This window comes from Coenobita brevimanus, chromosome 55 (assembly GCF_032717465.1).
Source record: "Coenobita brevimanus isolate Jiangsu-jjx chromosome 55, ASM3271746v2, whole genome shotgun sequence".
Taxonomy (NCBI): Eukaryota; Metazoa; Arthropoda; class Malacostraca; order Decapoda; family Coenobitidae; genus Coenobita; species Coenobita brevimanus.
Window position 1 is genome coordinate 30788410 of NC_137008.1, and position 22918 is coordinate 30811327.

The following is a 22918-nucleotide window of genomic DNA, read 5'->3' on the forward strand; positions in this document are numbered from 1 at the left end:
GAGCCTCTAATAAAGCAGTGGAAGAGTGTGCATTTCGTATACAGGGTGAAGGAGCGGAAAGTGTTCACAACAGCTTGGGTAATAAACTTTGGGAGTGTTCATCCGGCCACGTATTGCATTGGCGGACACAAGGGGTGCTGTGGTTGAAACAGTGTCGCTTACCATAAAGTATGCTTGCACCCAGTCGGCTTGCGCAGGCCGATTACACTTGGTTTACAGACTACACACACATCCAAAGCCACTACAATTACACTTACAAGCACTTCTCACCCTATATACAATCTCTACCAGACAGCCTAAGCCACTTGGTAGAGATACATTGGCTGTATCGTCCCGACTTCGGTCGGAAGAGGCCGATCCTGCAGTGGATATTCAGACGGCTGATGATGATATATATATATATATATATATATATATATTCCGTCATCAAAATAAGCTACTCAAATTCTTCTGCTCAGTGACTCTATTACTATTAGTATTATTTTTTTTCCTTTTTGTTGCACTATCGGGCGACATTAATAAACCTAGGTTAGATTTTCGAGAAAGTGAGATTATATACAGCCTGCATTAATAGAGGTCTGTCCTGCGTTAAATAAAATCGCCTGAAGGTTTGATGAATGAAATTGTATATTTTTCTGGAAAAAGAAAATGACTAATGAAACTGTCCTGCTAGTGAAGGGATTGATGAAAACTGCATGTAACCCCAACAGGTCAAAAATATGCTTTCCCAAGGAAAATAAAGTTCCATGAAGAAAGGTAGACTGTAAATAATACAATGTCACCATACTGGAGGAGTTATATGATGTCTACATCTGTGTGGCTGTGCTTTTTTTTTTTTTTTTTTTTTAAAGGGTGGTTTGAGAAATGTACAAGAAGCCAGGAAAATATTATTGACCCAATTTGGGGCTTAAAAGTCCATATCGACATAGATAAAACTCTCAACTTTTGTGGAGCTACAATTACTGACGTCCTTACGAACAGAAATAGACACCCTTACAATTCATCCATCAAGTTATCAGCACTGCAGCCCCAGGACGACTGAGAAATGAACACATGATTAAATGGCAATTTTTCCCTCAATAGTGGCAGAAAAATACGAGTAGTTTCCTGAAGTTTATCATACATACCGCGGGACACCCTATATACACCTAAGTATAAAAGTTTACCCACTGTTTCACATAATATTTTACATCCTCTGCTTTTCACTTTCCGCTCCTGGTTAATATCCCTAAAGCGAGAGAGGCATCATATTTTTGTCTGTCCATGGATGATTCTCTTGCAATGATGTGTCAGGGAGGAACATATCAGATTTACCGTATTATAGAGATGAAATACAAGCTATGCAGTGGAATAGTAGACTTCGTTATGTCCCCTGTTGTACCTATTTCTACTTTCATGTCTAATCAGTATCCATCATCTTACTTTTACTTTTTTTTTTTTTTTTCTATACTTCCCAGGAGACTTGTGGGTACTCAAGATATGGTGTTGTTTTTGTCAGTGTGTTCAGCCTATGGATATTCAAGATTATTCGGTGTACTCAGGATATAGTGCTTCTTGCGTCAGTGCTCAGTCTGTAGATACAGATACGTGTACTCGTATACAGGATATAGTGTTCCTTGCGGGAATATTCAGCTTATGGATGACCAAGTCTGTGTTTCTAACTTTTGTTGTTAATCCTTATCAGTCATCTTTCATATATTTTCTAACAAATTTCCTCTTCTCGAGCTAACTTGGTGAATGAGTTATCTAGATATAGTATTACTTTAATTAATGTTTTATCTCTGCCTGTCACATTTATTTAAGCACACACACACACACACACACACACACACACACACACACACACACACACACATATATATATATATATATATATATATATATATATATATATATATATATATATATATATATATATATATATATATATATATATATATATATATATATATATATATATATATATATATATATATATATATATATATATATATATATATATATATATATATATATATATATATATGCAAACTAACCACAGGAGAAATAAAAGGAGCGACAGTGAGTACTTTCGTATATTACATCTGCAGACAGAGTGAGGCAGAAACGTAAAGGGTAGAGGTCTTTTATGCACATCCGCAGCAGGTGGTGGCACACAGAACAATGGATGACCTGAATTTTTACCTGCGGCTTAACTTATGGTCACCTGTAGCAGGGAGTGGAACACAACAAAGGATGACCTGAATCTAAAAATGCACGTGACAAAGGAGGAGGGATTAGGAGGGGAGGAAAGAGGAGTGGGAGGGAAGGGGAAGAGGGAGAGGAAGAGGGAGGGGAGGAGGGGAAGGGGAAGGGGAAGGGGAGAGGAGGGAGGGTGGAGGGGATAAATACTGCTGCTTAACTTAAGACCTAGAGGATTAATGCTAGGTGTGTCCCACACAGGTGTGACTACACTACCAGGAGATGACAGGGAACAATCACGTGTTTGTCTGGGGGATACTGCTTTAAAATTATTTCTGTTAACAATTTATCACACTTAAAATGACCATAGGACTGGGTCCTTGTTTCAAATGGAAAAACAATCAAGTGAAAATAGTGAGATTATTCGTGGCATTTTATATGGGACAATGTTTAAGAAAAATAACAACTCTGCTCCTGAAAGATTTGTGAAGGCCTTGGACAAATTGAAAAAAGATGACTCCCTGCATATAACTACAGCTGATAAAAGCAGCGCTGTAGTAGTCATAAACAAATGTGACTACAAGGAAAAAGTGAGTAAACTGTTGCGTGACACCAACACCTAGAGTGAACTAAAAAGTGATCCAACTGAAAAACAAAGTAGAAAATTCCATAAAGAAATCAAGACTTTGCTGAGAGGAAGGGATGACATGATCAAACAGTTCTCTGTGCAAAATCCATCTGCACCATATATGTATGGCTTGATTAAACTCACAAACCAAACAAACCCATCAGGCCAATCGTAAGCTCTGTAGGCTCTACAACATACAAGCTCTCCAAGTGGCTTGCAACACTGTTGTCCCCTGTTGTAGGCACTATCTCTGATTCATTTGTACAAAACAATGAGGATTTGGTAAGAAAGTTAAAATCTCTAAATGTCATGTACCCCTACAAATTAGTCAGGTTTGATGTTAAATCATTATTCACAAATGTCCCTGTTGATGATGTTTTAACTTTCCTGCCAAGCATTCTGGGTAGTAACACTGATGGTATTTCCTTTGAAAACATTATCAAACTAATTAAATTATGCATTGTGAACTCTTCTTTTACCTTTGAAGGTAAATTTTACACACAAAAATTTGGTATGGCCATGGGTAATCCCCTCTCCCCAGTTCTGGCAAATATTTACATGGAATACTTTGAGAAACATTTACTGACCTCCATAAAGGAGCAAAACATAGTTTGGCTCCGATATGTTGATATCCTGTGCTTCTGGCCTAACAGTCTTCCCATTGATGAATTTCTTCTGCAATTAAATTCGTTAGTTTCATCGATTAAGTTTACTCATGAGATGGAAATGGATAATGAATTGCCATTTTTGGATGTAAAAGTTATCAGGGACCAAAATGTTTTCAAGACTAAGGTATACAGAAAACCTACAAATATTGTGTCATATGTGCATTACTATTCAAACCATCATATTAATGTAAAAAGATCTGTGTTCATATCCATGTACCTAAGAGCATATAGAATTTCAGACCCAGAATTTTTAGATGATGAACTAAAAATGATTCAGAGTATTGGAAAGAAGCTAAAATATCCACAAAGCATACTAACTCAGTGCCACAATACAGCCAAGAAACGATTCCTTGAAGGGATAACTAATAAGCCAGATCGCCAGAATATTCAAAGAACCCTTGTCCTCCCCTTCCATGAAAATTTTCTTGATGTTGTTCACATACTGAGGAAACTCAATGTACAAGTAGTATTCAAATATGAGAACACCATCAAAAAAACCCTCATCAAGAACAGCCCTTTCAGTAATTCAGGCGTTGTTTACAAAATCCCGTGTAAAAGCTGTAACAAATTTTACATAGGACAATCTGGAAAAGATTTGGAAACTAGAATCTCACAACATAAATACAGTGTAAGGACAGGCCAACAGAGTAGTGCTTTATTTCAACACAAAGCATCCAGTGATCACCATATTGACTGGACAGGCTCCAAGATTCTCGCAAGATCAAAAAGCTTAGATGAAAGAAGTGTAATAGAATCTTATCTAATTTTTGGCACATATGAAAAGAATGTAAACATGAGCTATGGTCATTTTAAGTGTGATAAATTGTTAACTGAATTAATTTTAAAGCAGTATCCTCCAGACTAACACGTGATTGTTCCCTGTCATCTCCTGGTGGTATAGTCACACCTGTGTGGAACACACCAAGCATTATTCTACTAGGTCTTAAGTTAAGTAGCAGTATTTATCCCTTTCTCCCTCCCCCCTCTCCCCTTCCCCCTTCCCCTCCTCCCCTCCCTCTTCCCCCTCCCTCCCACTCCTCTTTCCGCCCCTCTAAATCCCTCCTCCTTTGTCACGTGCATTTTTAGATTCAGTTCATCCTTTGTTGTGTTCCACTCCCTGCTGCAGGTGACCATAAGTTAAGCCGCAGGTAAAAATTCAGGTCATCCATTGTTCTGTGTGCCACTACCTGCTACGGGTGTGCATAAAAGACCTCTACCCTTTACGTTTCTGTCTCACTCTGTCAGAAGATGTAATATACGAAAGTACTCACTGTCGCTCCTTTCATTTCTCCTGTGGTTAGTTTGCATACATATCTTCACAGTGAAGTGAAGTCTCTGCATATATATATATATATATATATATATATATATATATATATATATATATATATATATATATATATATATATATATTGTATGTGTGTGTGTGTGTGTGTGTGTGTGTGTGTGTGTGTGTGTGTGTGTGTACACACATGCTTCTTTACGAGACGACCTATGGTATACAAAAATTTGCTGTTCCTGACTTCTGTATTCGGTGTATATTTCCCATCATTTTATTTTTTCCTTTCTTTCTAGGTGGCGTATGGGTACTCAGAACATGGTGTTCCTTCACAACTACAAACACGTCAAGGAAGCGTTTACAAGGCCTGAGTTTGTGGGTAGACCTGACTGGTTCCTTTACCATACCAGTGAGCGACCGTGTTTAGGTAGGTCCATTACTTGTACTTATGCATCTGCCTACCAACCTATTTCATTATCTATCTATCTCAATGTATCTATGCTTATCTTTGCATCCATTGTCTGTCTGTCTGTCTCTATGTATCTATGCATATCTTTGTATCTATTGTCTATCTAAACGCATGTGTATTTTATCTGTTTGTCTGTCTTTCTCTGTGTATGGTTCCCTCTTTGTCATTCTTTGTCTCTGTAGCCTTATGCCCGTCCTTGTTTGAGTCTGTCTTTCTGCCTGTCTGTCCGTGTATCTGTCTGTATGTATGTTTCTGGTTCGTGGTTCAACACATGCATTTACATACTGGCATTATTCTGTCTTTATAATTCTTTGTTTGCCTACGTAACTATCTGTATTTCTACTATTCTGCATGGCTCATTATCTTGTTTATCAGCCAGTGCAATTCTCTCTCTCTCTCTCTCTCTCTCTCTTGAAATTTACCTACCATACTCTTCTCAATATACATCAGCCATTTTTTTTTCTTAACTTTGATTATCTTACTTCTACGATGGAACACATTCTATCCATTTCTCCTTTCTCTGAAATCTCAATTCTAGGAGAATTCAATGTCCACCACCACCTTTAGCTCTCCTCTCCTTTCACTGATCCACCTGGTGAACAAGCCTTCATCTTTTCTATCCTTAATGACCTAGAGCAGCTTGTACAGCACCCTACCCGTATCCCTGACCACCTTGGAGAGAGCTCCAACATACATGACCTCTTCCTTACAACTAATCCTTCTGCTTACGCTGTTAATCTTTCCTCTCCGTTTTGCTCCTCTGATTACAACCTTATTACCTTATCCTGTCCTATCGCTCCAGTATGCCCTGCAGACCATCCGAAGAAACGTCAACTGTGGGAGTTTGGAGCTGCGGATTGGGAGGCCCTCAGGCAGTACTTCTTTGATTTCCCCTGGAATGATTATTGCTTCCGTGGCCGGGAGCCATCTGAGTGTGCCTTGCTCATTAAGGAGGTTATTCTCTCGAGCATGGAAGCATACATTCCTTTCTCATATCCTTTAACTAATGCAAGAAAGCCTTGGTTTAATCACACTTATTCTAACGCTGTCTGCAACAAGGAGAGGGCGTATAAAAGGTATCAGAGCCAACCCAACCCTGAATCGCATCTTTTTTATTTTTCTGTCCGGAATCGTGCTAAGTCTGTTCTTCGCTCTGCTAAAAATAATTTCATCTGTACTAAATGCTCTCAACTCTCCAACTCGAATTCTTCTCGCTCCTTCTGGCACCTTGCCAAAAACCTTTCTGACAACTTTACCTCACCATCCTTCCTTCCTCTTTTCTACTATGATGGCTCTGTAGCTATTTCTTCTACTGATAAAGCAGATCTCTTCTCTCAGACTTTCTCCTCCAATTCCACCTTAGATGACTCTAGTGCTGTTCCTCCATTACTTCCTCCCTCTGACTTCCTCATGGCTGACATTAAAATTTCTTCAGCAGATGTATTTTCTGCCATCTCTGGCCTCACTACTAATAAGGCATATTGGCCTGACGGGGTCCCTCCTGTTGTTCTCAAGAACTGTGCTGCTGTGCTTACACCCCTGCCTAGGTAAACTCTTTCTCCTTTTGTCTTTCAGCTTGTACCTTTCATTCTTGCTGGAAGATTGCTCTCATTCAGCCAGTCCCAAAGAAGTGTGACCATTCTCAACCCTCTAACTATCGTCCCATTGCTTTAACATCCTGTGTCTCAAAAGTTTTTGAGTCTATTCTTATCAAAAAAATTTTAAAGCATCTTTCCTATCACAACCTTCTTTCTGATCGTCAGTATGGGTTCCGTCAGGGCCGCTCCGCTGGTGATCTTCTCGCCTACCTTTCAGACTCCTGGTCATCCTCCTTTCGGGACTTCGGCAAAAGCTTTTCCATTGCACTTGACATCTCAAAGGCTTTCGATTGACTCGGGCATGAATCTTTAATTTCCGAACCGTCCTCTTACAGTTTCTATCCTTCTATCCGTGCCTTCATCTACAGCTTCCTTTCTGGTCGCTCTATAGCTGCTGTTGTAGATGGCCATCGTTCGTCTCCCAGATCAATCAACAGTGGTGTTCCCCAGGGCTCTGTCCAATCACCAACTCTCTTTCTTTTATTCATCAATGATCTTCTAAGCTGTACCTTTAACTCTATCCACTCATACACTGTTGATTCCATCCTTCACCTTTCCATTCAGTTCCTGCAACGTCCATCTCAATAGTTACTTCAACATACAAGGGATGAGGCTATGGCACACCTAATGTCTAACCTGGCTCGTATCTCTGACCGGGGTAAAAATAATCTTGTTGTTTTTTATGCATCAAAGATTCAGCTATTACACCTATCAACCCGACAGAATCTTCCACAGGAGTACCCACTAATGTTTAATAATATCCAGGTCAAGCCTGCATCATCTTTGAACATGCTTGGTGTTTCATTCATTCAGGACTTATCTTGGAAAGATCACATTACATCTCTTGTAAAATCAGCTTCCAAGAGATTAGGTGTGCTAAGCCGACTCCGTACCTTCTTTACCCCTGCACAGTTGTTGACTTTATACACGAGATTTATTTGCCCCTGTGTAGAGTACAACTTTCTTGTGTGGGGAGGCTCCCCAAATACAGCTCTTCTCAATAGGGTGGAGTTAAAGGCTTTTAGTCTCATTAACTCTCCTCCTCTCACTGGCTCACTTCAACCTTTGTCTCTTTGCCGCACTGTTGCCTCTTAATCTCTTTTCTGTTGCTACTTCCATGGTCACTGCTCCTCTGAACTGTCTGCTTGCATCCCTCCACCTCTATCACGGGCGCGTTGCACCCGTCTAGCAACAAACTCTCATCCCTTTTCTGTCCAGCTCTTTATTGCAAGAGTTAACCGCTACTCCCAGTCCTTCATTTATGCAACGGGTCAACTCTGGAACTGTTATCCTCTGTCTGTATTTCCTACTTCCTATGATCTCCAGTCTTTCAAACTCAGTGTCCAGGCATGTAAAAATGAACAGATCTTGAATTTGGCTTACTTTTGCACTGTTTTTTTTTTTTCCTTGGAAGGAATTGTTTGCAGGCTTCTGGCCCTTGGTTCCTTCTTTCTTGCATTAAAAAAAAACTCTCAACATTCTAACCTCAGCATCACTCTGTTCAACATTTCTCAGTGTCATCTAACTTCACAGGTCTGATAGGCAGCAACGGGGCGATTTGGCAGAACAATCGCCGTTTTAGTCTGCGCCTACTCAGAGACATGGGGATGGGCAAGTCCAGGCTGGTAGAAGCCGTACAAGCACAGGCCGTCATGCTGGTGAGCGAGATGAAAAAACAAGCTGGTAAACCCGCTCCAGTACCCCACGCCTTGGCAGTGGCTATCATCAATGTTATATGGCAGATGGTGGGAAGTGAGTAGCTTAAGTCGCATGGCAATATTGTTTAATTTCTTGCTGTGAACAAAGGATTTTATTTGGCATGCGGGAGACTCTACGAATATGAGGGGTTAGATGTGTTCCAAACCACCTTATTAATTAATGTAATTCGTTCCTTTATGATTCCTATCTAAATTTCTGAAAACATCCTCCTGTCTTCTAGTGAATGCCGTGGGTGAAATTGTCTCTTGGTCAAACACCTTTCTTTATTGACATTTTCTGGCTATTCCTACGTAGTGTTATGGTACTGTAACTTAACATCCTTCTACACCTTGCCCTCGAATTGCCTTTAGTGCTGCATCTACTTAAAGTGAATCAACTGTTTTAACCTAATCTGTGAAGAACATGCAATAAAACATACTCTGTATCTTCATCGGTTATCCTATAAATGACTTGAATATTGTGTGTTTTCCAGTACTCACTCCAAAATCCAGACTTTTGTCGTGGTTCAATTGCATCTTGTGTGGGTAGATTCCGGTGTTACGTATTTTGTGAAAATCTTTACGCACTCGGGAGAAGACTAACTGAACGGTATTTCTTTAGGTGGTTAATGTTATTCTTTTGTGAAGCAGAATACAGACGTAATTTTTCCAGAAAGCTGGGTATAACTTTGACTTTTAAATATTTCGTAAACAGTGCTACTAGTTCACTTGAGGCAAAGTCACCTGCATTCTTTGTAAGGTCAGTGGTAAGACCATAATGACCTCTTACCTTATCATTCTTCATTGCTTTCAAAGTCTTTTTTTCTTTCCTAATATACTGACTGGGGTTACTGTGTCCACCATTTCTCCACCCAAATCTGGCGGTTCGCTCATGATTCAACAACAGTAAGTCTTTGCATAACATTCTTCTGCTATGCTGAATTCTTCTTCTTCGTCTTTTCCCACTTCCATGTGGGATCGACATATTTGAACAATTTTTGCCATACGGCTCAGTCAGAGGCTACGCTGGTTTTGCCATTATTGATTTGGCTGGCTTTATTTTATTGCCCGATGACTTTCCTGACTCCAACCCTCCCTATTTATCCGAACTTGGGAGTAACAATGAAGTGGGCTGTCATGCTCCCCTCAGTGGCTGGAGGAGTGCTTTTAGTTTCACTGCTGATGATACAGATAGCCAAATTCAAATTCCGTTCATTTCGAGATGCTGGAACACATTGCGTTTGAAAGACTGGAGATCACAGGCAGTAGGAAATACAGACAGAGGAAGAAGGTTCCAGAGCTGACCAGTTGCATACATGAAAGACTGGAAGTAACGGTAAACTCTTGCATTAGAGAGTTGGAAGAAAAGGAGTTAGAGTTTGATGCTAGACGAGTGCTACACGCCTGCCGTTGTGGTAGAGGGATGCAAGCAGACAGTTCAGAGGAGCAGTGACCATTGAAACAGCAAGAGAAAAGAGATGAAGATGCAACAGTGCAACGATGAGACTGAGGTTGAAGGGAGCCAGTAAAGAGAAGAGAGTTAATGAGACAAAAAGTCTTTGATTCCACCATGTTGAGAAGAGCTGTATGTGGGGAGCCTCCCCACATATGAGAGTTGTACTCTACACACGGCGGCATAAAACCCGTGTATAAAGTTATTAATTGTGCAGGGGTAAAGAAGGCACGGATTCGGCTTAGCACATCGAATTTCTTGAATACAGATTTCACCAGAGTGCTAACATGCTCTGTCTAAGATAAATCCCGAGAGAATGAACTCCCAGTATGTTTAAAGATGATGCAGGATTGAGTTGGATATTGTTAAAAGTCAAAAGTCAGAGGATACTCCTGGGGTAGATTTTGACTATTTCAAAGGTGGATGAACTGAGTTTTTGACGCATTAAAAACAACAAGATTACCCCAGTTAGAGATATGAGCCAAGTTAGATATTACGTGCACCATAGCGTCATCCCTTGTTTGTTAAAATAACTGCTGAGATGGACGCTGCAAGAAGTGAATGGAAAGGTGAAGGGTGGAGTCATCAGCGTATGAGTGAATAGGGTATGGACACATTAGAAGGTAGTTGATGAATTGAAGGAATACGGTAGGCGATAAGACAGAGCCCTGAGGAACACCACTATTGATAGCTCAAGGAGACAAACGGTGGCCGTCTTCAACAGCAGCTATAGGACGACGAGAACGGAAGCTAGAAATGAAAGCATAGATAGGAGAATATAAATCGTAAGAGGACAGTTTGGAAATTCAAGGATTATGCCACATTTGATCGAAAACCTTTGAGATGTCAAGTGCATTGACAAAGCTTTCGCCAAATTCCCGAAAAGAGGATGACCGTGAGGCTGAAAGGTAGGTGAGAAGATCGCCAGTCAGAGTTCCTTGCAGAACCCATACAGACTATCAAAGAGAAGGTTGTGATAAAAGAGATGGGGCCCCCGTCAGGCCGATACCTTGTTAGTATGGAAGCCAGTGATGGTAGAAAATACACCAACTGAAGAAAGTTTAATGTCGGAGGGGGGAAGTGATGGAGGAACAGCACTGGAGGGAAGTCTTATGAGGTAAAGGTGTTAGAAAGGGTTTTGACAAGGTGTCAGAAGAAGCAGGAAGAAGAGTTCGAGTGTTCAGAGTATTTAGTACGAATGAAGTTAATTTTAGCAGTGCAGAGAACGGACTTAGCACTATTCCCTGCAGAAACAATGAAAGAGATCAGATTCAGCGGTGGGTTTGCCCCCACACCTCTTGTGGACCCTATCCATGTGGTGGACAGCATTAGAACAAGTGTGATTAAACCAAGTTTTTTTTTTTCCACTAGTCACAGGATAAGAGAAAAGAATAGATGCTTCCATGTCCGAGCGAATAATCTCCAGATATGAAACGCACACTTAGATGGCTCTTGGCCATGGAAACAATAATCTATTTAGGGAAAAACAAAGTAGTACTGCCTGAGTGCCTCCCAGTCAGCAGCTCCAAAGTGCCACAGCCGCAGCTTCTTGGGAGGATCCTCAAGCCTTACTGGAGCGATAGTACAGGTTATGGTTATATGGTTGTGTTTGGAGGAGCCCAACTGAGAGGAAAGACTATCGGCATAAGCAGAAGGTTTGGTTGTAAGGTCCAGGAAGAGGTCAAAGTACTTTGGAACTCTCTCAGGGTGATAAAGGATACGGATAGGTTGCTGTACAAGCCGCTATAGGTCGTTAAGGATGTAGGCTTGTTCACTAGGTGGATCAGTGAAAGGAGAGGAGAGCCAAAGGGGTTGGTGAACATGGAAATCGCCTAGAATGGAGATTTCGGAGAAAGGAGAAATTGATAGGATGTGTCCACTTTAGGAATAAGATAGTCAAAGAATTTTTCACAGTCAATAGAAGTTAGGGATAAGTAAACAGCACATACATATTTAGCCAGAGAATGACAGGATAGACGAAGCCAGAGGATAGAGAGTTTAGAAGATTCAAATTCAGGAACATGAGAGCAAGATATGTTGTTGCATACATATACAGAACACCCACCTTTGGCCTTGAGTATAGAAAAAGGAGGAGGATACAGAGAAGGGTTTGGTATCAGTAACCTGAGACAGTTAAGTCTCTGTGAAGAAGAGTAGGCGAGGGTTAGGAGACGAGAGGTGATGTTCGACAGAGAGAAAGTTAGAGGAAAGGGCATAACTGTTGCAGAAATGAAGAAGTGAATCAGACAGTTTTTCAAGGCATCTCGCTTGGTCATCACTGGGAGAGGGGCGAATGGTGGGGGGCTTTTATGCCCCCTTCCCCCCCTTCTTTGGACCCCGTGGCTTGATGCTGAGATGCCATTTTTAAAAGAAATTTTGAATAGGAAGGGTAGTGTGTAATGTGCATGTAGATTGGTGTTGACAGTTAGAGGAACCTATATTGGAGATCATGCTGTCCTACTCCCTGCGTTACTGAAACATTGAAAAAGTTCGGCAAAAGAGGATGATCAGAAGCTAGTCACACAGGCTGACGAAACGCGAGCTCCAGCTCCCCCTGTCATCAGCTTTCCATGCAACTTGGGAGTACCACCCTGTTTGCTGGCGGTCATTGGCATAGCTTCGGTCCATTTTGTGGAGGGGCACATGGGGGAAGGGGGGATTTGCTTTTCTGAGATGGCCCGGCTCACATAAAACATGATAGCGGAGCCATTTTTTGAGTGAAAACGTTATGCAGTTTACTGTATTAATGAACAAGTGAAGATACAAGTTGAATAATGTAAACAGAAAATAAATTATTTCTGTCGCATTCGGCAATAATTGGCACTAAAACAAACAAGCGTTAAACTAAAATACAGTACACATGTATGTACGTATTTATACAAATAAGTACATTGTAATCTCATCTCAATTACATTTTCATATGCGACAAATGGAAATGATTCACGTACTAATGGGTACATTAGTTATAAATCTAGGTCTTCATGTACCATTGACCCTTACAAACAGCAGCAGTTAAACACATCGATAAATCGCTGTATATTTCTATTGTTATGCATCTGTGCAAACATTGAAACAATATGCACAATGTTAATTTCTTTTGCTCTGTAGGGATGACTCCCATTAACTCCAAGTGAGGAGAGTCTGGTGTCAGACATGGTTCTCGCAGGTAGTTTTTGATGAATCAGATTGAAGATAAACTCCTCTCACATGAGGCTGAAGTTGGTGGTAGTACCAGCACAGTGATGAGCTTAAAGAGATCTGGGAATGGTTCCTGACATAGACTCATGAAAGTTGAAAGTTCAGCTAGGTTGCTAACAATAAGTCCCTCATTTATCATCTTTTCAATAAGTCTTCTTGCTTGTTGCAGCTCTACATCTAGGTATTCAAAGTCCACACAGTACTGTTCAGCCATAAGTTTCAAAATGCCAAAATCAAGAAACTTTGAATTACGTGGATGTAACACAGACATTGATTTAAGCAACTTCTTATTGGCATCACTGAGCCTCGTGTGCAGTTTTACAGGTAATCTATTCAATATGTCATGGTACAGATCTATACAGCTCTTCTCAAGTGAATCATGGCAATCTTCTGTATTTAGTTAGCCAGTTGACTCCAGAACCACACTGTCCTACAGATGTCTAGAGGTTCTAGTCCTCCTCATCTGGGCTGGATCTTCAACAGGGTACCTCAACTTCATTTCGAACACCTTCGGCTTTCACCCAAAGTTCTTGCCAGCATTCCTAATGTCTGTGAGAAGCCAAGTCTTCTTCAACTGTCAGAACCATGTCTGCTACAGATGACTGCTGAAGTGATGGAGATTGCAGCATGATAGATAACTTTGTTTTCCACAAAATGCTGGTAAACATGAGAAATGAGATAACTATACTATGATCAGTATTCTTGAGTTAGCTGTTGGCATCAAGGGGACGTTTTCCTGTGTGTGTCTCAGCTACTTTATTCAGAGTTGCCATGACTGTAGAACATGTATCTGGAAGGACCTTACAGGGTAAGTACTGGCATGACCATCTTGTGTCACTCAGTTTCTTCAGCTTCTTCATCTGCTTTCCAGGATACATTTCTTATTGTTTTTTAACAAACAACTCATGAGGCACATGTGAGGACATTAAAACATACAAGAATTTATCAGTTAGTTTGACAGAATTAACACAATCTCCTGTGGCCAGTCAGTCTACTGTATGGTTGTAGCAGTGAGTGTACTCGGCTCTCAGAACATCTTTAAATATCTGAACACCATTCATCACAGAAGTCCCATGATAAATTTGTCCTACTCAGTCCTTTGGATCTATGTTGCAAGATTTAAGTATCTGAATCATTTTCTTCAATTACTTGGGATTCATTTCATACAGCTGGGCAAAAACCTAAATTTACTTCACTGATATTAGAAAAGATACTTTACAGTAAGTGACAGCTGTTGTTTCCCACTGATGACCTTGCTTTTATCCACCATGGCTAAGTACTCCGTGTTGACATGCAGTTCTTTGCATATTTCACCTCTTATAATGCGAGCAAGAATTTCTATCATACATTCTGGATCTGTGGGCTTATATACTTTACATTTTGTATTCCTGTCAGCCTCTGTATTAAAATACTGTCATATTCACTGACTAGCTCCAATACTTCAAGAAAACTGCCTCTGTTGCTGCTTCCGCTGTCCTTGTGACCTTTCTCTGCAATTTTTAACCTCCATCTGACAAAGTCAGAGGAGGGCATTGTTATCAGCAGTGTCTGTCCATAGAGTTGGGCGGCTGGGAATAAAGATTTTCGTTTCCGGAGCAAATATTACAAAATATTAATTATAGAATCATGAAATTTCACATAATTATGTGCCTTATAGTGAACTGGTGGCATTTGATAGAATGCTGTATGAAATAGTTTTTTGAAAAAAAAAAAAAAAAAAAAAAAAAAAAAACTGATTTCAAAGTGATCTGAGCAAGTAATCGCAACCCACAAATCAAAAAGTATTCACTATAGAGTCAGGAAATTTCATACAGTTGTATGTCCTACAGTGAACGGATGCCTCTTCACAGGTAACATGATGTGTCTTAAGTATTTTTTTTAAACAATGAAAAAAGTAAAAAAAAAAAAAAAAAATCTCAGACTTTATGTGACCTGCTGTCTCTGGGTTATTCAGAGGGAGGGGGTTGGGGGGTGAGGGCCGTTATGCACTTGGTTAGGTGTGGAGGCAGATGGGGAGTATGTGATTGGTAAGATAGATAGTTGCAACTGTTACGAATTAGCGCGATTGTGTATTTATACAAATTCGTGACATTGTACTTTGGTGAGAAAACCACGAACTCTAGTGGAATTCCCACTGGGTATCGCTCAGTTCAATCGTCCCCGTATGCACTTCGATCAGGATGGTTTTCAGAACATTTGTCACTGTTTCATAAGTGACAATTCTTATGAACGACATTAGTGCTTTCACTGAGTGATTTAATTGCATGTGTATATCGTTCGCCTTTTCTCCGTTGAAGGTTGAGGTTAGGCCACGTCTACTTCCAGTGAACACGGCCATCTCTTACCCCCCTTCCCAGTTTGAACTTAGTAAGTTTTGGACCGCCTCGAGAGTAGGATCGTTTGTGCCCAATGTTGAGAGAAGCATCTCCATTGTACAGCGATTTCCTGGATCTCCACCTAGACGGTGATGGGCGAGGTGAACTTAGTAGCAATTAGCAGTGCTTGATGTTTCAACACACAGACGCCCAGTCCTTTGTAGCATCAGCCTCGTTCCCTCCACTGACCAGTATTTCTGTTCGTTTTTCTAGGCTTAAGTCTGATTAGCTTTTGAATGAGCAAGTGAGTGTGTTTCCTTTGTTATTTGAATTCATGAGTCCCTCTGTGACCGTGAATTCTCCTTTTGAATTCATTCTGAGATTCAAATAACGTAAATTTATTTTATTGTAATCAATACATTTACAGTTCTTTTCTTTGAGCTTAATGTAATTAAAATCGTTTCTCCACATTAAGCTTACTTTAGTTTGCCGCTTCTAGTTTGCACAAACTCCTTGCATTATTCACGACTGGTATTTAAGCCAGTTCTTCCATATTTAAACTTCAATCTGTTGTGCCAACCAGCAGTTAAGTACCGGGAAGAACCTGTCCACCAGCAAGAACCTGTCCACTGGCAAGAACCCCCCTGTGGCGGGGGGAACACAATTTGGCCTCACTATGGGATGGTACTACTACTCTGCGGCCAGGTTGTGTTAGGAAGAATACTGCCACCGTATTCCCTGTGTGTCGTAAAAGGCGACTAAAAGGGGCAGGGTGAGGGGACTAGGGACCCCCTGCTCTATTTTTAGTTCCTAAAAAGAGACAGGCCAGAGAAAGGGATGGGGGATGGAGTTATCCCCGTACCATGAAGATTGGGTTTATGAATGTGCGTGGATGTAGTACGATTGAGGCTAAAAGGTTGGAGATTGGGAGAATGTTTGTGAGAAGAAAGTTGGATGTGTTAGCTTTGAGTGAAACGAAGATGAAAGGGAAGGGTGAGCCTATGTTTGGAAGTGTGAATGGAAGATTGTCAGGTGTTGATAGAGGAAGGGCAAGAGAAGGTGTGGCCTTGTTAGTGAGTCCGGAAGTACAGCAGTGTGTGACTGAATGGAAGGAGGTGTCATCGAGACTGATGTGGGTGAAAGCGAAATTTGAATGTGAGTTGTGGGTGTTTGTGAGTGCATATGGGCCTGGTAGTGAAAGGGATGAAGAGAGGGAGTCTTTCTGGAATGATGTTGATGAATGTCTGCAGAGTTTTGAAGCGAATGTGAATGTGGTAATGATGGGAGATCTGAATGCTAGAGTGGGAAATGTAGCAACTGAAGGTGTAGTTGCTATGCATGGCGTGCCTGGAAGAAATGAAAATGGTGAACGAATGATACGGATGTGTGTTGAGCGAGAGATGGTGATTGGAAATACGCTGTTCGAGAAGAAAGATATTTATAAGTATACATGGGTGAGACAGGAGGGTGGAATGGTTTTGCATAGAGCATTGATGGACTATGTGGTTGTGTCTAGGAAAGTAATAGGAAGATTGTTGGATGTGAGGGAAGTTCTGAGAGGGGAGGGTGGAGGTATGTCTGACCACTACCTGGTGGAGGGAAAGTTAAGAGTAGGTAAGAGATGGGTGAGAGCTAGGAGGGTTAGGTGTGGCAGGGAGGTTTTGAAAGTGAGTTGGATAAAAGAGAGAAAATGATAAGTTATCAGGAGGAAAATGGCAGTGTGGAGGAGGAATGGCAGCTGTTTAAGAGTGCTGTGATGGGGCATGCAGAAGAGGTGTGTGGTGAGAGACATGTGGGTGGTTGTGTAAGAAAAGGAAGTGAATGGTGGTGCGAGGACGTACGTATGGCTGTGGCTGAGAAGAGACGTGTATATGAAGTGTGGTTGCAGAGGAAGGATGAGGTGTCATTTGAGAGGTATAAGGAAAAGAGGAATAGGGTGAGAAGGGCTTTGCGTGATGTTAAAGTGGCAGCAGATGAGAGATGGGGTAGGCTGCTGACTGAGAATTTTCAACAGAATAAGAAAAAGTTCTGGAAGGAGGTGAAAAGGGTGCGAAAGGGAGAGTCTAGGAAGGAAGAGCGAGTAAAAGCAGAGGACGGAAGGATGTTAACTGAGATGGATGCAGTAAGGAAGAGATGGGCAGAGTATTTTGAAAGATTGTTAAATGTAGAGGAGGAAAGGGTGGCTGAGATTGGGGCGGATGGAAGGGTGCAATGAATAAATGTGTTGGGAGAGTTGAACGACTCTTGGATCACGAAGGAGGAAGTGGAGAAGGCAGTAAAGGAGATGAAAACAGGGAAAGATGCAGGTATGAATGGGTGTGCTGTAGAATGCCTGAAGGGTGGTGGTGTGACTATTGTTGACTGGTTAGTAAGACTGTTGAATGTGTGCTTTGTGAAAGGTATGGTGCCAACTGACTGGGCAAGTGCTTGTGTGGTCCCGTTGTATGAAGGCAAGGGTGATAAGTATGAATGTACTATCTTTAGGGGTATAAGTCTGTTGAGTGTTGTTGGTAAGGTGGTAGAGTGTTAATTATGAGAGTTAGAGAGGGTACAGAGAGTGATTGATAATAAACAGTGTGGCTTTAGGACAGGGAGGGGATGCGTGGATCAGGTGTTCGCTGTGAGACAAGTGTGTGAAAAGTATTTAGCGAAAGGCAAGGATGTGTTTTGGGCATTCATGGATTTAGAGAAAGCGTATGATAGAATTGATAGGGAGGCTTTGTGGACTGTTTTAAGATTGTATGGACTTGATGGTAGGTTACTAAAAGAGGTGAAAAGTTTTTAAGTAAATAGTAGAGCATGTGTAAGAGTGGGAAATGCTGTGAGTGATTGCTTTTCAGTGAGAGTGGGGCTGCGACAGGGATGTGTGATGTCACCTTGGTTGTTTAATATTTATATGGATGGTGTTGTAAGGGAAGTGAATGAAAGAGTTTTAGGTGGAGGTCTGAGTCTGGTGAATGTTGATGGTGGAGAATGGAATCTGAAGCAGCTGCTGTTTGCAGATGATACTGCACTGGTGGCTGATTCAGAGGAGAGATTGAGACAGTTGGTAGAGAAGTTTGGAAGGGTGTGTGAAAGGAGGAAATTGAAAGTAAATGAGAATAAGAGTAAAGTGATGAAATGTACGAGGTTGGTAGATGGTAGGGGGATGAATATAGTTTTGAATGGTGAGTTGCTTGAGGAGGTAGAGTGTTTTAAATATTTAGGGTCACATGTTGCTGTGGATGGAAGAATAGATGCAGAAGTGAAGTTTAGAATGAATGAAGTAGGTAAGGTGCTGGGAGGAATGAAAAAAGTTTTTAGATGTCGTTCGCTTAGAATGGACGTAAAGAGAAGGCTGTATGAGGGTGTTGTGGTACCGACTGCTTTATATGGGGCTGAAACATGAAATATGGGTGTAGCAGAGAGGAAAAGTTTGAATGTAATGGGGATGAGGTGTCTGAGGAGTATGTGTGGAGTGACGCATATGGATCGAGTGTGAAATGATGAAGTGCGAAGGAGAACTGGAGTTGTTCGGGAGATGGCTGGTAGAGTTGAGCAGAGGGTGTTGCGGTGTTGTGGGCATATGGAGAGAATGGATAATGAGCGATTGGTGAAAAAGATAACTAGATCTGATATGAGAGATGTAAGGCTGAGAGGGAGACCACGAAAAGGATGGATGGACAGTGTGAAGAGAGCACTGGATGCGAGAGGGATGTCTGTTGAGCAAGGAAGAGTGGCTGTGAGTGAGAGAAATAAATGGAGAGAAATTGTGAATAAATAAATGATGATGCAGCCCTGAGGGGATATTCTCCCGCATTTGGTCTGATCAGCTAGTCAGGTCAGGTGTGGGTAAGGGGATGGGTCTATTATGATGTGGCAGGGGTAAACTAGCACTGCTGTCGGGCCCTGCTGTGGATGTCACTGATTGCACTGCGCAGTTGACTCTTGTGTGGTGTGGTGAGGTGTGGATCTGTCCCTTCTCCCCTCTGGGGCTAAGATACGAATGAATGTGTTTGAATGGATGAGTTAATGGTGAGTGTGTCGTCCTGTCTCGGCTACCTCCCTTTCCTTGGAGGAAGCAGCCTAGGTATATAGATAGATAGATAGTTATTGATTGTCAGGGGTGGAGTCACTTTCTCAAGAGGCTAACAGTACTATCAACCAGCATTCGTGAGCGATTAGTCTCTGCTGTGTACTGTTGAGAATGTTTATAAAATTCTCGTCCTTAGAGAATCGGCAAAGTAAGCCGGAATAAAGTAAAACTTACTACTTGATTTCCACAAGTCAATTCGTTGTCTCTACTCTCGAGTAATATTTGGAATTTTTAATTCTCAAATTCACATCCCCCCGTAACAGCAACAGTGTAACGTTGATGATGATGATGATGGTGGTGGTGGTGGTGGTGATGGTAGTGATGATGGTGGTGGTTTTTTACTTCCTATCACACTTCAGTATTCCATATCATTGATATTATTAAGTTTTAATGTCTGTGTTATACAGAGGGTGAGGGTGGGGGGAAGAGGACCAGTACGCACTTGGTTAGATGTGCAGAGAGGTGGGGGGAAATGTGCTCGGTCAGATCGGGGGTTGCAACAGCGTAGCATTGCCTATGTTCTGTCTTGCTGATAGGCATTGTACTTTTCCAATTTGTTTCACATGTCTGTTTTCATATAACTGTTTTTTCATCAGCCGAAACTAATGCAATATTGATGCTTGTTCCTGATTCTAGCTGGGACTGAAAGACTTTCCATGCACAAAATGTGGCCTTGTGATAATCACTTCACTCATGCTGGGTAAATCCAGAGTCTTTCTTAACTGCATTTTTCCACTGTCTGTAATCTGTCACTGTGAAGGTATTTTCTGACATGGTTCAGCCACTAACAGAGGACAACCTACAACTGAAGCACAAAGCTGCATCCTAACTAGCTGAATACTCAAGCCATGGAAGAAGTTCACACCATCTGGCCGAGAAAGCCTGTCTTTCTTTCTTTTTTTTTTTTTTTTTTTTTTTTTTGCCAAATTTTGTGCTGGGAAATGTTGACAGTTTTGGTTGTCTGGGCCCTTCAGGTCGTCCTTTACTGATGCCAGAGGGTCCCTGAGGCTTATGAATTAGGTTGCATGTTGCTCTTTGTTCTGCTGATGTTCTGACTCTAATTCACTATTGTCATCTAGCCAGAAAGTTTCCTCCTAATCAGATGGATGTGTGGAACTAGTATCAGCAGCAAACAGGTTATGCCCTTCGGCACTTGATGCAGGTAGCTCAGCTTCATTTGCTGACCGCTTTTCAGTCAGAAAATGCTCAGTACTTCTCAACATTTTGACTAGAAATATCCGGGACGTGCACAAGGGGGGGGGGGCTCGGGGGGCTTGAGCTCCTGCCCCTTTTCTTCCTCATATCAAAAGTGACCTTTTAGTCAAAATTAGGGAAAGAAAAGAGCCTTTTTGTCAAAATCTGGGACTTTATGCTCGCCTTATATTTTAAAACGTTCTTGCACTAATTCACTCTATCTTATCGTAACCTCATGCTTAGTTTGTATTTGTTTTTTCAAAGATACACACTGAGTAGTGAATTTTTAGCATGTAAATCAGTTTATGACGAATACCAGCCATTTAGCTGAGTCTCCCCAACATATGTATAAAAGAAAACTGGTCTGCTTCGTCAGCTGGCCGGATCCAAGCCAACCGGATGCATTTACCTACAGTAGTTGTGATATACAGGAAATTAGCTACGTTCGTGGGGTCCCGTCTCTGTGTCTCAACCAGTCAAACTTAACTTTAAACTCATTTAAGTTTTTGGACTGGACGATCTCTTTGTCCAGGCTATTTCACATGTCAAGGCATCTGTATGGGAAACTGTATTTCTTGATATGCTTAAAGCAACTTGTCTTTTTCTGTTTCACTCCATGTCCTCCTGTTGCTCCCCCTTCCCATGCAAACAGATCTCTGTCAATTTTGTCCACTCCCATCATGGCCATAAGCACTGCAGTCATGTCACCCCCTCTCTCTTCTTTCTTCTAAGGAAGGCAGACCCAGCTTTTCTAATCTTTCCTCCTGCGATAGATCTGCCAGGCTGGGGACAATCTTGATTGCTGCTCTTTGTATTCTCCCGATCTTGGTTATATATTTCTTTTATGTGGGGACCACACAACTGCTGCATATTCTAACCAAGGGCGGATCAGAGCCACTATCAATTTTTTCATCATATCCTCATCCATGTATTGGAATGCCACGCTTATGTTTGTCAAGAGCTTATATGTCTCTGACAGTTTGTTAATATGTTTTTGAGTGACAAATTATTCTGGACCAACAGTCCCAGGTCCTTCCTTCGTTTTTGTGATTGGTTCCATTCCCATTGAGTAATTCAGTGACTTACTCTTAGTACTTTTACCCTTCTCCAATATTTTGCAATTTTTTGCAATGAATTTCATTTCCCATACCTGGCTCCAATCTTAGACCTCAATCCTGTCCAGATCTTCCTGTAGCATTTTACAAACCTTTTCAACTTCTACTTCCCTCGTGATCTTGGCATCGTTTGCAAACAGACTTGCATAACTGTTCATTCCATCCACCATATAGTTTATGTTAATCAGGAACGTTACGGGTGCCAGCAACGAGTCCTGCGAGGACTCCATTTGTTACTTCCCTCCACCCTGACATCTTGTCCTTTATTACTGTCTCATCTGTCGGTCTCTCATGAAGTTTCATATCCACTCGAAGAGGTTTCCTTTCAGTCCTCCTATGTGCTCCAATTTCCACATTAGTCACTTATGGGGTACCTTGTCAAAGGCTTCCTCCAGATCTAAATACGCACAATCCATCCAACTATCTCTCTCCTGTAGGTCGTTAATCGCCCTTGAGTAGAAGCTCACCAAATTGAAGACACACGACCTTCCATTTGTGAATGCATTGACTTCTGCCAAAATGTCCATCTCCTCCGGATGTTTTATCCACCTGTCTTTTAAGATTTTCTCCCTCAGTTCTGCGACCATGCTGGTCAGGGACACAGGTCTATAAATGGTATCACGATGCTACTCTAACTTTTCAGGTTAGAGAATTATATTTTTGTGTCTCCAGTATAAGGTTTGGGCCTGCTTCTTTTGATCATATAATTTTTTTCATACTGCTAGACTGGTGAAGTGTGCATAAAACAAAGTGGTAAACAGTCGGGTTGATAGGTGTAAGAACTGAGTCTTAGATGCATTAAAAACAACCATATTATTTTTACCCCAGTCAGAGATACGAGTCAAGTCAGACATTAGGTGTGCCATAGCCTCATCCCTTGTTTGCTGAAGTAACTGTTGAGATGGGCGTTGCGGGAACCGAATGGAAAGGTGAAGGGTGGAGTCATCAGCGTATGAGTGGATAGGGTTAGATGTACAGCTTAGAAGATCATTGATGAATAAAAGGAAGAGAGTTGGTGATAGGACAGAGCCCTGAGGAACACCACTGT

General features: G+C 41.4%; 1 protein-coding gene across 1 annotated transcript in view; it reads left to right on the top strand.

Moving 5' to 3' along the window:
* The window catches only part of LOC145401289 (cytochrome P450 2L1-like), a 183974-nt gene that overhangs the window by 63635 nt on the left and 97421 nt on the right, over positions 1 to 22918 (top strand). Inside the window, exons 4-5 of the mRNA XM_080273616.1 lie at positions 5053 to 5183; positions 8357 to 8575. Coding sequence (XP_080129742.1) covers positions 5053 to 5183; positions 8357 to 8575 — 350 coding nt within the window. The remainder of the gene's footprint in view (positions 1 to 5052; positions 5184 to 8356; positions 8576 to 22918) is intronic.